Source organism: Ictidomys tridecemlineatus, chromosome 1 (assembly GCF_052094955.1).
Source record: "Ictidomys tridecemlineatus isolate mIctTri1 chromosome 1, mIctTri1.hap1, whole genome shotgun sequence".
Taxonomy (NCBI): Eukaryota; Metazoa; Chordata; class Mammalia; order Rodentia; family Sciuridae; genus Ictidomys; species Ictidomys tridecemlineatus.
In genome coordinates this window covers 77,268,012-77,284,055 of record NC_135477.1, presented here as the reverse complement: position 1 = coordinate 77,284,055, position 16,044 = coordinate 77,268,012, and the positions used below count along the sequence as shown (strand labels likewise).

General features: G+C 44.6%; 1 protein-coding gene and 1 long non-coding RNA gene across 3 annotated transcripts in view; one reads left to right on the top strand and one right to left on the bottom strand.

Annotated features, from left to right (window-relative positions):
• LOC106145159 (uncharacterized) overlaps window positions 1-554 on the bottom strand; it is a 53,244-nt gene extending 52,690 nt beyond the window's left edge. Inside the window, exon 1 of the long non-coding RNA XR_013436408.1 lies at window positions 272-554. This is a non-coding gene — a long non-coding RNA (uncharacterized LOC106145159). The remainder of the gene's footprint in view (window positions 1-271) is intronic.
• On the top strand, window positions 377-4,744 carry Fxyd4 (FXYD domain containing ion transport regulator 4). Of its 2 annotated transcripts, none has more exons than XM_005334417.5 (9): window positions 377-521; window positions 1,065-1,107; window positions 2,029-2,089; window positions 3,084-3,116; window positions 3,232-3,255; window positions 3,792-3,866; window positions 3,948-3,984; window positions 4,416-4,453; window positions 4,539-4,744. In XM_005334417.5, the coding sequence occupies exons 3-9, from the start codon at window positions 2,050-2,052 to the stop codon at window positions 4,556-4,558; spliced, it is 267 nt and encodes an 88-aa protein (XP_005334474.3). In that variant the 5' UTR covers window positions 377-521; window positions 1,065-1,107; window positions 2,029-2,049; the 3' UTR covers window positions 4,559-4,744. The 2 variants fall into 2 exon arrangements, with proteins under 2 accessions (XP_005334474.3, XP_021588202.2); XM_021732527.3 differs by having other exon boundaries at window positions 399-509.
• The last annotated feature ends 11,300 nt before the right edge of the window (window positions 4,745-16,044 follow it).

Sequence of the window (16,044 nt, the reverse complement as noted above, 5' to 3'; positions counted from 1 at the left end):
CTCCATCCAAGAACACCCAGTTCAAGTAAAAGCAATGAGACCACTGAGCAAATGGAGCCTCAAGACCAGTTCTCAACTTCTCAACCACTCTACTGTCCCCAGGACACCCACACACAGAAGCCCTGGAACCCCCCACCCCATGGCAACACCTGTCTGTCCCCTCAATCACACCCCTCTGGACCATCTTTTAGAATTTAGGTGAATTAAGGAAGCTGCATCCTCCAGAGAGGGTCTGAGTCCTAGCCCATCTCTCTCCCCTTTCCCCTCATACCTCAGCTCTGAGCGGGCCTGGGACCCCAGATGGCCGTGCTCTGGGTGTGGCAGGTGAGCTGTCTCCTTAAGATTAGCACATGGGGAGGGGTGGCTGCAGGAATCCAAGGAGTCTGACCAGTTCCCTCCAGCCTGCTGGTGTGTTGCCCTGGGCGGGGCCCCTGGGTTTAAAGAGCCGGAACCCACCTGGGCTGTCCATAGCCCAGCAGGCTCCTCAGAACTCTCTGCACCTGGCTCAGGTGAGCTCTCAGGTGAGCAAGCACTTGCTAGGATTTTGAAGCTGCTAGGTGGAGGGGGGATGACCTGGGACCCAAGTTCATAAGGGATGGGGGGTGCGCCAGGAATTTGAGTTATGGTATAGAGCTTAGAGGTTTTGAGGTCAGAAGTTGTAGCAGCCTCCTGGAGCTTGGGGCATCTTACTTTGTGATCGCTGTCTGGATGATGGGTTGGAGGCTGGAGGAAAGAGGAGCCAGCCTTTGGCTGAAGAATATATGAACTGGAGATAAGAGCCTAAAAGTTCAGAAACTTTGGCAGAAAAGGGTGGCGGGGAGAGGCCAACGAAGGCCAAAGGAAAGCCAGATTCTCAAACTGGCCTAGCATGTAATGCACTCCCACCTACTGCATTCAGAAGCCATGCCAATAGTACCTCCTCCTAGGGTGAAAGGACCCAAGTGCTTGTTTACATCTATATGCATTATAACAGGTTTTCAGTGCTAGGCATATTTCTTAGGCTAGACAAATAGCGGTTCATTTCATTCCATCGTTATAACTTACAAGGTTGCTATTATTTACAGGACCCTGAAGCCCAGAGAAGCAACTTGCTGAGTCACAAAACTGGTAAGTGGCTCAGAGGGGACTCTCGCCCAGCCAGCTGGCCTGGGATCTGTGATCTCATTAGGAGGCCAAAGCTGGGCATAGCCGATAATAACAGTGGCTTCAGAACTGAGCCTGTGGCTAACAATATGCAGAAAGCTGGGAAGGGCTTTATCTCAAGGACTCAGCCGCCTGAGAGACAAATAAATGGGATTGTGGGTAGCAACTACCTGCCTGAGAAGGATCAGTGTCCCACCTTCAGTGGATCTTTCTAGACGATATCATCTACATCCTGAGAGTGGAATCTAGGGCTGCCTGGAGCAGAGATGGGGGGGTTGGCTGAAAGAGGAGGTCCTCACTGCAGCAGTCCCTTTTCCTCAGAGTGGCTCACTCCCTTTTGCCCTAGGTGCTGGGATTCTAGGGCTATCTGGGAACTCAGCCAGAGAGTTCCAGAGTTTGGCCACCCCAGCTCAGACCCTTGTGAATAGCCAGGGTCTGATAGTCAGCACCCTCCAACCCTGACTTGGAAGAACAGCCACCTGATCTTGAGCATCTTGTTTCCCCTCTCTGAATCCCCCCCCCCTTTTTTTCCCTTCTGGAAAGGGAGATAATGATAATATCTTTCTAATGGGGAGAAAGGTGCTGTAAATATCTTATCTCCTCAAAAGCCTTCTATAGTCCTTACTATGTGCAAGCACTGCTCTGAGTGCTTAACTAGAATTAACCAATCCACATAACTCCTCTAGGCAGTCTAGATGAGAAAACAAAATAGCCCAGAATCACCTATAAGCAGGTGCATTTGTCCAGGTTTGTATCCTACTCTCACAACGGGGCTCTGCCCTTCTCTTGCCCCCTCTTGCTAATGGGTTACACAATGAGCCTGGGGCAGATTTTGGATTGTGGACCCCAAACCACCTCTTTCTCCCCGTGTGTCTCACCCTGCAGTACTGCCTTACAAGTTGTGACATGGAAAGAGTGACCTGGGCCTTTCTCTTGGTGCTGGCAGGTGAGTCCTCTCGGCCTCTTGACACAGTTATCTAGTCATCTTACTCACTGGCCAAGGCAGTAAAGATCAGGAGGGTCGGTGTCCAATAAATGTGTTTACATTTAAACTGTCAACTGAAGGATATTCTAGTATGGTGGAATGTGGACTCTCAAAAAAATTGTTCTAATGGTTCCTGAGTCATTGAACTGTGGAAAATTGACTATCTGTGGCACAAACAGAAAGGCATGCCCTGGCTGGACATGGTGGTACATGCCTGTAATCCTAGCAATTCCAGAGGTTGAGGTAGGAGGATTGCAAGTTGGAGATCAGCCTTAGCAACTTAGTGAGGCCCAAAGCAACTTAGTGAGACCCTGTCTCAAAATAAAACATAAAAAGGGTTGGATGTGTAGCTCAATGGTAAAATGGCCCTGAGTTCAATGCCCAGAATAAAAAATAAAAAAAAAAAAAGGCATGTCCTGTTTTTTTGAGAAGGCAGAAAAGTCACATGTTTCTGGCAGAAAGCTTCCCAGGAAAGGTTAAACAGGTATCAACAAGTTATCTCATTCAGAATTCGAGAAAGAAGGCCGGGTGTGGCGGCGGCACACGCCTGTAATCCCAGCAGCTAGGGAGGTTAAGGCAGGAGGATGGCGAGTTGAAAGCCAGCCTCAGCAAAAGTGAGGTGCTAAGCAATTCAGGGAGACCCTGTCTCTAAATAAAATAGAAAATAGGCCTGGGGATGTGGCTTTGTCCTCTAGTGCCTCTGAATTCAATCCCTGGTAACCCCTCAACATACACACACAAAAAAGAAAAGAATAAGATAGAATGCAAGAAAGAATAGCAGGAAGCCTGTGGGGGTGTGGGGGGGCGGTATGGTGAAGGATTCAGGGTGGGAAGCAAAATCCCAGGAGTGTTGGAGCTGGAGAAGGTATAAAAAATGCATCTGGTGGTTCCAGAATCACCTCCCCAACTGACCTCTTTGGACACCAGTGTCACTTCCTCTCCTTTTCCCACCCAGGCCTGCCTGTCTTGAAAGCCAACATGCTGTTTGGTGAGTGAGGCCCCCAGCTGCATGCCCACTCTGCCCCATGTGTTCCCCTCTGAGACCCCACATCCTGTCTCCTGGTTCTGGCCTTTATTCTTTCTTTATTTTCTTTTTCCTGCAGATAAAGATAGTCCCTTCTACTATGGTAAGAGCTGATATCCCCCACCCTTTTTCTATCCTGGGCCTCTTTGCCAGACAAGTTGGCAAAGGGTGGTGTGGAGACCAGTATAGGCAAAGCGGGGGCAGGAGATTCAATCTGTTTTTGGTGAGAATTGCTCAGGGCCTCACTAAATTGCTGAGGCTGACCTTGAACTTGGCGATCCTCCCACCTCAGCCTCCAGAGTGGCTGGGATTACAGGCATGTGCCACCAAGCCTGGCTTCCTCATAGTGTTTGACCTCATCAAATACTACACGATGTACTATCTACTGGTTTCATGTCTTTTCATTGCCTGGAATGTAAGTGCCAGGTGGGCAGGCATTTATTTATAGTACTCCACCCACGCAGGTGCTTATAAACACCTTTTTTCTTTCTTTTTGGCTGGGGAATGAACCCAGAACCTCCCACATGTGCTCTACAACTGAACCACACCCCCATCCCCATAAATATCTTCTGAATGAATGTGAGTCCACAGGTTGATGTGAGCTCATTCTTTGTCCTCTCCTAACTATCTCCACCTCAGACTGGGAAAGCCTGCAGCTGGGTGGGATGATCTTCGCAGGTCTCTTCTGTGTTGCTGGATGTGCCATGGCCCTGAGTGAGTGGTGGGGCTGTCAGCGTGGGAGAGTTGGGGGGAACTGACTCCAGCTGGCTCTCACACTGGCTCTTCCTCTCCTAGGTGGCAAGTGCAAATGCAAGTGCACTCAGACCCCCAGGTGAGACAGGGACACTAATGTGTGCTCTTCCTGATGAGCAGACTTCCCTTCCCTTCCCTCCCCTCCCCTCCCCTCCCCTCCCCTTCCCTTCCCTTCCCTTCCCTCCCCTCCCCTCCCCTCCCCTCCCCTCCCCTCCCCTTCCCTTCCCTTCCCTTCCCTTCCCTTCCGCAGATTTATTAGGTGGTAAAGTAGTAAGGCCTGGGTAGCAGCCTGGAGGTTACTCACTGACATGACAGTGGGATTTGTTATTGACAAATAATCTTCCCAAGGGGCCCCAAATCAGAGAAAGCTCTGCTCATTGTAGAAGGGGCCATGGAAGAGCAGCAAGCCAAGTGTGCCCCCAGAGGGAGGGAAACCAGGAGTCCTGGGGAAGGAAGATAGAAGATCCTCAATGCTAACCTGATGCTAATCTGGTTACATCCTTTCTCTAGTCCCTTACCTGAAAAAAACATTCCACTCATCACTCCAGGTGAGCTGGGCTTCTGAGGAGTTGGGGGAGGGAAGGGGTGACTGCATAGGGATGCATCTCTGAGGCCCGCCCCAACTCTTTGCAGGCTCTGCCAATACCTGCTGAGCACAGGACCAGCTTGGAGGGACTCCTCGTGATCTCAGCCTTTGCCAGTGGCTGCTCCTGTCTCCCCACTGGAGGCCTTATCCACTGGAATGGTCTCTCTTCCAAGATGGGCTGTTAGGTGCCCTTCTGATCAGGGGGCTGTCCAAAATTTATTTATAAATTAAATTGTTCTCACCACTCCCTCAAGCGATCTTGTGATCCTCTCTAGGTCTGGGAGGAAATGGCAGGGGGCATCCTGCAGATTGCTCCTTTTAGCCTCCTATGTATCTGGAGGCCCGCTCATAGAAAGATTTTGAGACCCCTCCCATTGTTGAACCCCTCCCTCAATATATACCATATCTCCCATTCTAGCCAGCCCCATAGGGATCCATGCACCACATGAAAAACCACAATGTTTTTATCAAAAAGCCTTATACTTTTCACCGCTTGCCTAGAGACACTAGAAGTCCTGCAACCTAGAATGACCCTCAGTGGCTCACCCTTATTCAATGAGCACTCTCTAGCTGGCACAGCCCAGGAAATGCAGCAATTCCTTCATTGACCTGTCCACCCCAGGAAAACCCTGTATCCCCCTAGATCAACAAATGGTATACCCATCCCCAATTTCCTGAGAGACCTCACAAAAAATTCCATGCCAAAAAGCCATGCATGATGCATTTTAGAAACAAAAGTCATCTATGCAAATCTGAGTTCCTTGGTATATCCAAAGCCTGCTCCCTGAAGGCCTTATTTTTTTGTCTTCCTCCACCAGGAGGTGTGTGGAAGTGCCTGCCAGTCACGCATTCTCGACATGCCATTTGACATGCTGTAGTAGCCCAGGCAGGTCCAGGTCCAGTGGACAAAAGACCTGAGGACCTGGGCAAGCTCTCCCCGTTGCCCTGCTGGCTCCACAAAGCCTGCAGGATCCCAGCATTTGCAGCGGGAGCGGGGGATAAGCTCTGTGGTGGACCAGTTTTCCAGCCAAGAGGTGACACAGGAGCTGAGTCCTCAGAGGTGAAAGGTTAGAGGAGCCACGCAAACCACCTTCATAGAGTTTGCGCATGCAAACTACCGGAGGGCATGATGACCTCGCTGATTCTCAGGAGTAGAAAAAAGGCAGCGTGACTGGAATGCAGGTGATAAAATCAAAAGGGAGGCAGGTGCCGTGCTGCGCTGCAGGGAGCACCTTTCTCAGGCACACAGAGGGCCGCTAGCTGTGCAGCAGAGCCCTGTGGGAGGGCTGGAGCAGGAGGATTGAGGGGCTCTCATGGGGAGGCCATCCCAGGAGAGCCCACTCAAGGTGGCTTCCAAGCCCACCCTTCAATCTTAGAGGGAGTAGTGCAAGAGTTCCTCTCATCTTTAGACTCAGGAGAATGTTGGTGTGAGTGGATGGCTTCTGAGAAAGGAGGAGGCAAAAAAAAAAAAGCTCTGCCTGATCCAAGTCTGGGGTAACAGGAGGGAACCAGCCTGCCAAGGAGAAAGGAAACAGCATGGCACTCTGACTCAGAGAAACCTGGATCACCACAATCAATAAACCTTGAGAAGCTCTACTGTATGAAATCCCGTTAAAATGAAACCCCACCCTTGTCTGGTGCACTTGTCACTGACATGAGATGCAGCCTCCATTTCCAACCAGAGCATCCAGCATGGGGGGACAGGTTGCTGGATATGGTATTCCACATGCATCTTCAGGTTGTTCCTGCTGGGCTTCATGGTAGTGGAGACCTGCCTGTTACATCCAATCCTGCTTTGGCTTCGTGCTTTATTTTTATAAATGTCACTCGAAAATTTAAATCCCACAATTGTTCCATTTCTTTAAGAAACTACTCTAGGCTAGAAGCCACACAGTGCCCTGTGTGTAGCCCCCTTATCACCATTAGTCAATAAACCTGACCAGTGACCAATTGCAGGCTTATCCTTACATTGTCAAATATGACACCTGTGAAGGGGATATCAGGGAGATTGGGTTCATCATGGCGTGTGATACTGTGTCAGGAGGCAGTGTGCTGGTGGTATGAGATGATGCAGGGTGAAGTTAGTGTTAGCGCCATATGGATGGACAAGGGAGGGCCATGGGATTGGGCTGCTGAATCCCTAGGGAAACAAGCTTTTCTGTTTCCCTCCCTGGAGTAAGGAGTGAAATATGTAGCCATGAGATGAGAGGCATCTCTCTCCAGGTTTCTCTTTGTGAGATTACTCCCTGGGCTCATCTTCTCCTAGATGAAGGGCTGCCCAGGAGAAAGAAAAGGTAAAGAATAACTTCCACTATATTGAGCACTTATTATGTGACAGATACTGTTATAAACACTTTGTGCATGCTAATTCAGTTTTCCCAGTAACTTATGAGATAGAGACTGTATTTTCCTTGCCGTTCATAAGGGGATACCGAAGCACTCAGAATTCTCACAGGCAGATGAAGTACACAGATAGCCTCCAACCCATAGCTTCTGAGCTATGTTTCTGAAGGACTGGGTTGTTTCTGACATTTATACTGTTCTAGAGAGAGCCCAGTAGCTGGGCCTACTAGGTGATTATATATTTCTTATTTTAATATGTGTTTAATTAATCTTTTGCTGCTTGGTTAATAAGCTTGTTGGTCAATAAGTTTATTTAAAAAAAACTTTCATGGGCTAGGGATGTGGCTCAAGCGGTAGCGAGATCGCCTGGCATGCGTGCGGCCCGGGTTCGATTCTCAGCACCACATACCAACAAAGATGTTGTGTCCGCCGAAAACTAAAAAATAAATATTAAAAATTCTCTCTCCTCTCTCTCACTCTCTCTTTAAAAAATAAATAAATAAAAAATAAAAAAAACTTTCATAGAAAACTGTTTGGCTTAGCTCTCAGCAGTCTGTTCCTGAGCTCTGGGGAAGCTTGCCTTTTTATTTAATTTTTTTTTTGAGCTCCCTCTTTTATAATTAAACAAATCTTATTTTTGGATACTTTATTATCTATTATTTATTTTTTATCTTGATTTATTATTGGTCTTTCACTATTTTTATAGGCATTTACAAAGACATATCACTCAGAAGATAAACCAATTCCTGACCTACCATCAAGAAATAATCAAGGCTAAAAGCTTACTAGTCTTTGAGAGCATTTCCTCTCTCTTTTACATGTGAATTGGCGACTAGAATTCAGGCTATGATAGAACTCAAAGGTGACAATTGAGAAAAGGATTTTTTTTTCTGATTACTGTATACTAGGATTTATTTATATTTATATACAAAGCTAGGGGTATAGCACTTGCCTGGCATACATGAGGCCTGGGTATCAATCCTCAATATCACAAAGATTAATAAATAGCTGGGTGCAGTGGCACATGCCTATAATCTCAGTGGCTCAGGAGGCTGAGGCAGAAAGATCCTACATTCAAAGTCAGCCTCAGCAACTTATCTAGGCTCTAAGCAACTCAATGAGACTCTGTCTCAAAATAAAATATAAAAAGAGCTAGAGATGTGGCTCAGATTGAACCTGGATGGGTTCAATCCCCAGTACCAAAAATAGATAAATAAATAATGCATAAGAAAATAAATATCAAATTCTGGACTTCCTAATCTTTTAATTAGATTATTTTTGTTCCTGTGCTATTTTTTTTCAATTAAACAAAAACTTTGCATTTATTTTGAGATAATTGGAGACTTACATGAAATTGTAAAAAATAATGCAGAGATGTACTCCCAGCCCTGGAAACTTCTTGCATAACTAGAGCACACTATCAAAACCTGGATACTGATTAGGCACAGTGGTACAGGCCTGTAATCCCAGCACCTCGGGAGGCTGAGGCAGAAGGATTACAAGTCTGAGAACAACACTGGCAACTTAACAAAACCCTATTTCAAAATAAAAATTTTTAGAAAGTGTTGGAGATGTAGTTCAGTAATAAAAGTTCCCCTGGGTTCAATCCCTCACACCAAACAAAACACCAGGATACACCAACTAACCTTATTGAAACTATACCAGTTTTACCTCATTCTTTTGTATGTGTGAGTATGTTTAGTTCTGTGCAGTTTATGTGTAGATTTGTGTGGCAACCACCACAAATCAGAGGGATCCCTCATGCCAACCTTTTAGAGTCACACTTGTGGCTGGGCGTGGTAGCACGTGCCTGTAATCACAGTGGTTCAGGAGGCTAAGGCAGGAGGACCGCAAATTCAAAGCCAGTCTCAGCAATTTAGCGAGGTCCTAAAACAATATATATATATATATATATATATATATATATATAGTGTTGGAGATGTTGCTCAATGGTTAAGCACCACTGGGTTCAATTCCTAGTACCAAAATAAAATAAAATAAAAATATAGTCATATTTACCCCCTTCCCTATCAAAACCCCAGGCTTAACCCCTGTCAATTAGTAACCTGTTCTTTATGTCTATAGTCTTATTATTTCATGGATGTTATATAAATGGGGCTGGGGATGTAGCTCAGTGGGCCCTGGGATCCATTCCCAGGACTGGAAGCAAGGAAAGAAAGAAGAAAAGGAAAGAAAGGAAGGAGGGAGGGAGGAAAGAATGGAGAGAGATGTTATATAAATAGAATCACATAGTATGTTTTTTGTTTTGTTTGCAGTACTGGGAATTAAACTGGGGCACACTACCACTGAGCTACATCCCAACCCTTTTAAATTTTATTTTGAGACAAGGTCTTGCTAAATTGCTGAAGGGGCCTTGAAATTGTGATCCCCCTGCCTCAGCTTCCTGAGTAGCTGGGATTATGGACTTGCACCATCACACTTGGCAATATGTGTCCTTTTAAGATTAGCTTTTTTCACTGAGCATAATTCTCTAGAATTCCCTCCAAGTTATGGTGTGAATCAATAGTTTGTTCACTTCTATTGTTAAGTAGTCCAGGAAAGTGCTTTAGAAATAAGGGTCTTATGTAAGAAACTAAAGAAAAACAGTTTTAAGGTTTATTCTAAGATGATTGGCTTGAGAACACTGTTATATTTCTGTTTCCCAGAAGGTTGCAGAATCCTACTCTCATTATTATTATTTTTTAAAGACTATAAACGCAGGGTAATTCCCAAGTATTTTATTTTTTTTGGAAATTACCCTGGCGAGGATGTGGGGAAAAGGGTACACTTGTACATGGTTGGTGGGACTGCAAATTGGTGCAGCCAATTTGGAAAGCAGTATGGAGATTTCTTGGAAAGCTGGGAATGGAACCACCATTGGACCCAGCTATTCCCCTTCTCGGTCTATTCCCTAAAGACCTAAAAAGAGCATGCTACAGGGACACTGCTACATCGATGTTCATAGCAGCACAATTCACAATAGCAAGACTGTGGAAGCAACCTAGATGCCCTTCAATAGATGAATGGTTAAAAAATGTGGCATTTATACACAATGGAGTATTACTCTGCATTAAAAAATGACAAAATCATAGAATTTGGAGGGAAATGGATGGCATTAGAGCAGATTATGCTAAGTGAAGCTAGCCAATCCCTAAAAAACAAATGCCAAATGTCTTCTTTGATATAAGGAGAGTAACTAAGAACAGAGTAGGGAAGAAGAGCATGAGAAGAAGACTAACATTAATCAGGGATGAGAGGTGGGAGGGAAAGGGAGAGAGAAGGGAAATTGCATGGAAATGGAAGGAGACCCTCAGGGTTATACAAAATTACATACAAGAGGAAGTGAGGGGAAAGGGAAAAATAATACAAGGGGGAGAAATGAATTACAGTAGAGGGGGTAGAGAGAGGGAAGGGGAGGGAAGGGGAGGGGAGGGGAGGGGAGGGGGGATAGTAGAGGATAGGAAAGGCAGCAGAATACAACAGACACTAGTATGGCAATATGTAAATCAATGGAAGTGTAACTGATGTGATTCTGCAATCTGTATACGGGGTAAAAATGGGAGTTCATAACCCACTTGAATCAAAGTGTGAAATATGATATATCAAGAACTATGTAATGTTTTGAACAACCAACAATTAAAAAAAGAAAAAAAAGACTATAAACGCAGGATAAGAAGTGAGTGTTAGCAGTTAACATGAGAGATGATAAACAGGATGTCTCAGGGTTCTCTGATTAAGTCCTGTGCCTGGCTCTATAGAGGAATCACTTAAGTCCCAACTCAGCAAGTGGAAGAATGTTCATAAGGCAAGGTCATATCAACTCTGCTCAAAATGTGCTTTATTTATTTTATATATATAAAAAAATTCAGTCGGGTGTTGTGGTGCGCACCTGTTATCAATTCCCTATAGGTTCAACAGGTCTCATCATTAGAGCTCCAATTTTTCCTTCTGTACTCCCACCATGCCTCCCAGTGTAGCCTTAAGGCACGGGGGTACTTTAGTCCCTCTGCTGTACATTTCCCCAACATCCCAGGCTTTCTAGGTCACCAATTCCCATCCTTTGGACCGTCTCAGTAGGTTTCTCTGAATCTCTAAAACTGCAACACCAAAGTCATCCTTCCAACCACTGTTGGCTTCTCTTTGTACATAGCCCAAACTATTCCATTGCTATGGTCCCCCACTCCTACCAGAGTGTAAATTACAAATTTTCATTTGCAGAATTCTCTTGAGTTTTGGCTCACGTGTTTGCCATTCTCAGATCGCAGTTTTGTGATTTCCATTAAGTACATATTGTTTATTTTGAGGTTTTCAAATTCTCAGGGTAATTTTTAAAAAAAATCTGGTGCCAGGCTAGATGGTTTATGCCTGTAATCCCAGTGATTCAGGAGGCTGAGGCAAAATGATTGTAAGTTCAAGGCCAGCCTCAGCAATTTAGCAAGACTTGTTTCAAAATAAGAAATTTTAAAAAAATAATAAATAAAGGGTAGGGGGTGGGGGTGGGAACACCAGGGATGTGGCTCAGTGGTTATTCAATCCCTGGTTAGGGAAAAAAATTCTGGTTGAACTGCTTCCACCAGTTCTCCAAAAGATGAGAATATCATGTGGTTCTAATAGCTATCCCATGCCTACAATTTATGTACGTAACGTCTAATAATCAAAAGTATCCAGGAGGATTGCAAGTTCAAGGCCAGTCTCAGCAATTTAGCAAACAAGGCCCTAAGCAACTTAGTGAGATCCTATCTCAAAAGAAAAAAATAAGAAGGGCTGGGGATATGGCTGAGTGGTTCAGTGCCCCTGAGTTCAATCCCTAGTACAAAACAAAAAAACAAAAAAACATTTTATTTTAAAAAATATTTTTGGTATGAATATATATTTTTGAAAACATTGAACACAGATGCGCTTAACCACGAGCAACATTCCCAGCCTTTTTTGAGAAAGGGTCTTGCTAAATTGCTTAGGGCCTTTGAATTTGCAATCTTCCTGCCTCAGCCTCCTGAGTTGCTAGGATTATAGGCATGTACCACAGCACCTGGCCAGAAAAAGACATTTTTATTTTTTGAATCAGGAATTGAATCCAGGGGTGCTTAACCACTGAGCCACATCCCCAGCACTTTTTATTTATTTAAAAATAAATAAGTTGCTTAAGGCCTCCATAAATTGCTGAGTCTGGCCTCCAGATCCTTCTGCCTCAGCCTCCTGAACCACTGGGATTATAGGTATGTTCCACTGTATCCGGCCATAAATAGACATCTTTAAACAAACAGAAAGAAGATACACATGTTGAAATGATTAGAAGAAAACCTAAATATAATTGTGGTTGGGTGTCTGTGCGGTGATATACCTGTAATTCCAGAGGCTTGGGAGACTGAGGCAGGAGAATTGCAAATTCAAGGCGAGTCTCAGAATTTAGTGAGACCCTAAGCAACTTAGTGAGACCAAACCCTGTCTTAAAAACTTGATTCTAGGATTATAAGTCTGAGCTACTGTGCCAGCTAGCATCAAATTTTCTAGTGCTAAAATAGCAACAAATCTAAGCATAGACAGAATGATGTCCATACATAAGGATTAAAAGAAATTAATAAAACTGTCAGTATTATTATTTTGGGGGGTCCTGGGCATTAAACTCAGGGGCACTCAACCACTGAGCCACATCCCCAGCCCTATTTTGTTTTTTGAGACAGGGTCTCACTGAGTTGCCTAGAACCTCGTTTTTGCTGAGGCTGTCTTTGAACTTGCAATCCTCCTGCCTCAGCCTTTGGTGCAACTGAGCCTGGCAAAACTGTCATTATTTGTGAATGATATTTTTATTTATTCTGTGGTCCTGGGGATTAAGCCTAGGGCTTCCTGCATGCCAGGCAAACACTATCATTGAGCTACAAAATGTCATATGATTTTGTATGTAGAAAATACAAATAAGCTGGGCACAGGGGCATATGCCTGTAACCCTAGCTACTCGGGAGACTAAGACAGGAGGATTGCTTGAGTCCAGGAGTTCTAAACCAGACTGGGAAACATAAATGCACCCGCCAGCACCCGGCACATGAAGTTGGTATTACTACAGGGTGACTTGGTCTCCTATGCACTGGGCCCAGCTCTGATGAATTCAGTAGTACTCAGGGGCTGATTTTTTTTTTTCTTTTTTTAAGTGGGTGGCTGCTGGAGATTGAACCCAGGGTGTTCTACCACTAAGCTACATCCCTAGCTTGCTTTTTTTTTTTTTTTAACTTTGAAACAGGGTCTCATTAAGTTGCTGAGGGTGGTTCGAACTTTTGTCCTCCTGTTCCCACCTTTGGAGTTGCTAGAATTACAGGCATATGCCACTGTGCCTGGCTAAGGGCTGATTTTTTAATAACTACTAGCTCTCTCCTGCAGAAGATGTGGCCTTGATTCAGACACTTGGGATTTGAACTGTTAGCTTTCTCAGTCACCACATAAAATCACCTTATTTTTTGGCAGTACCAGGAGTACTCTACCATTGAGCTTCATCTGCAGCCTCCTCCCCTTTATATTTTGGTCCTACGGATTGAACCCAAGGGCGCTTTAACCATTGAGCTTTTTACTTTTTTGAGACAGGATCTCACTAAGTTGCCCAGGTTTGACTTGAACTGAGAATCACCTGCCTCAGCCTCTGAGTCTCCGGGATTACAGCATGTGCCACCGTACTCAGCTGGAATCATTTATGAACACAGGTACCTCTGTGGTAGGGCCTGCTCTGTCATTTGTAGCAGATGGCAGAGCAGCTGACAGAACTCTTGCAGCCTTCTGGCAATTGGGCAACAGTTTTTCAAGTGTCAAGGAATCTTTCTTCAAAATCCAAAATGTCCTACCACAAATTGTGCCTTTCTTACTGGTTAAAGAGTCGCAAGATGCAGGGCTGGGAATATAGTGGTAGAGCGCTTGCCTAGCATGTGTGTATGTGTGCTGCTTTGGTTCAACACAGCAGGAAAAAAAAAATTGAAATTTTTTGGTCTCTATACATGTTCCTAACCTCAAAAGTTGTCCAAAGCTGATTTACTTTCCTGGATGGGGAAAACCATTTGGGTTGTTCTTGGTCTTTCCTACCATTGTGACTCTTTCACAAACCAGGGACCCAGTGAGAGATTGGCTTTCTGGAGTACCCTTGCCCACTCACACTTGGGTTTTGACATCATAACAGTCTATAAACTTGTGACACACACAGTATCCATCCAGAGAATCCAAGGCCACTCTACCTTCCTGGAATTGTTCTCTAACAAAGGGGTCATCAGGTAATAATGGGTCCCAATATTCATGCTGACTTAGACCCAAAGTCTATCAGCCCTGAGAATGGGATCATTCATTCCTTCTGCCCAGGCCTTGGAGAGAAATATAGTAAAATATTGTGTAGTTGTAATGGTGCCATGCCTTTCCTCAACTGATAATGGTCTTTGGGTCTGAGAACTGGTTGTAAATAGAACAAGTACTAAGAACATAAAACCAACCACAAGAAAAACATGGTTGATGTCAGTTTTGTTTCCAGTCTTCTCCTTTGGCTATTTTAGCCAAGATATACCTTCATTAGCTGTCCTCATTGTTAGCCTTTGCCGCAGATCCAGGATGATCAAGGTCCCTCACTGCTATTACTACAATCATGTTTACCACCCCTGATGGCCAACACTACCTGTGTGTGGAATCCTTGGGCTGATCTTCCATTAAGCGTCTCAAAATGCTGATGCCACTCCTCCAGCACATCCTTCTGTATCCCTGGTCACTTCCAGAAAATATTCTTTGCTGTTTTCTCTGGTCCCCGTCTTTCCTAGTATAACCACCCTTTTCAACAGAGACCATTTCCTAGCTATGTGCCCTTGCCACTAAGCTGTAATATGGGAGATATTCCAATCAACAGATGTCATAAGGCCTTTTCATATGGTATGATCCTAATTGATTCGTAATTGTAATATCAGGCTCCTCAGAATCTTTGATGAAAATAAACTTCCTCTTCCTTCTGTACCATGTGCATCTCCCACCTCCCACCCCCTCAGTGCTAGGGATGAAACCCAGGGCATCCTACATGCTAGGTAAGCACTCTACCAGAGTTACATCCTCAACCCCTATTTCCAGTTTTCTACAACCGGGATTGACTATTAATACTTTTCTGGTACTGGGGATTTAATGCAAGGGCACTTAACCACTGAGCCACAAACCAAGCCCATTTACACTAGAAAAGGCAGGCAGAGTGGTAACGCTGGCTTTAAACTCCCACCACCACCATGCTGAGCTGAATGGACAAACTTTTAAGAAGCCAGATATTTCAGGATTTGGAAAGTGAGGCAAACCTTGTCTTCGTATTTTTACTATGACCAAGTTGAGACCTATTTGGGGAGAGCCTGTTTATTAAACAAAGCCCTATGCATATAGCTCAGTGATAGGATATTTTTAGGTTCCATTGTCAGCACTGTGTAAAACAGTAAAACCCTTTTTACTACAGCTCTTCATCTTTGAGGGATTCGAAGTTCCTGGTAAAGTTGATGCATCTTAAGACTTAGATTGTGGATCATCAGTTTAATAGGTTTACCAACCCACTCTGCAAATGAGACAACATAGGGGATACCATCATGTTGGCATGATTGACCTTCCAATGATAGGCCTACTTGTTACTGTAGGTTCCTCATCCCAAATTCTACCAAAGTTCCTGGAACCCATCCTTATGAATACTGAAAGCAGGTTCCTTGAAAGCCCACAGCCCAATGAAGTCTTTTTTCATAGCAGCCCAAACCTCATCTGGCTCTTAAACTGGAATTGAATTCCATCAGTTCCTCTAATCCTCCTTTACAACCTGTGGATCTCTGCTTCCCCATGATGCACTGTTGCTCCACACCTGGAGCATGGTGAAAATCAGGGTGTTCCAGGATGCCCTCCCACGGTACCCATTTATAGCCCTATACTTACACATTAGAGGCCAATGCTCCCATCTTGCCGTGCCATTGGAGAACCCACAACACTGGACAAAAGGCTGGCTGGTCAGGTGGGCCTGTGAAGTCCAATGAGGCCTGAAATTGCTAGATTCAGGTCTATAAGTCACTTTTTACAAAATCCCTAGGGACTTCATCAAGAACATTTTCTTTGCAAAAGCAGTAATTAGGACACCAGATGAAAATCCTTAAAATAATATTTTGACTTATTAAAATGTGAATAGGGTTGTGGCTCAGTGGTAGAGTACTTGCCTATCATGTGGTAAGGAACTGGGTTTGA

Excerpts from the sequence above, each read along its gene's own strand:
- Fxyd4 (XM_005334417.5), top strand. The coding sequence starts at position 2,050 with ATGGAAAGAGTGACCTGGGCCTTTCTCTTGGTGCTGGCAG. Across the intron at positions 3,117-3,231 it reads GAAAGCCAACATGCTGTTTG|ATAAAGATAGTCCCTTCTAC; the intron begins GTGAGTGAGGCC and ends TTTTTCCTGCAG. Across the intron at positions 3,867-3,947 it reads TGGATGTGCCATGGCCCTGA|GTGGCAAGTGCAAATGCAAG; the intron begins GTGAGTGGTGGG and ends TTCCTCTCCTAG.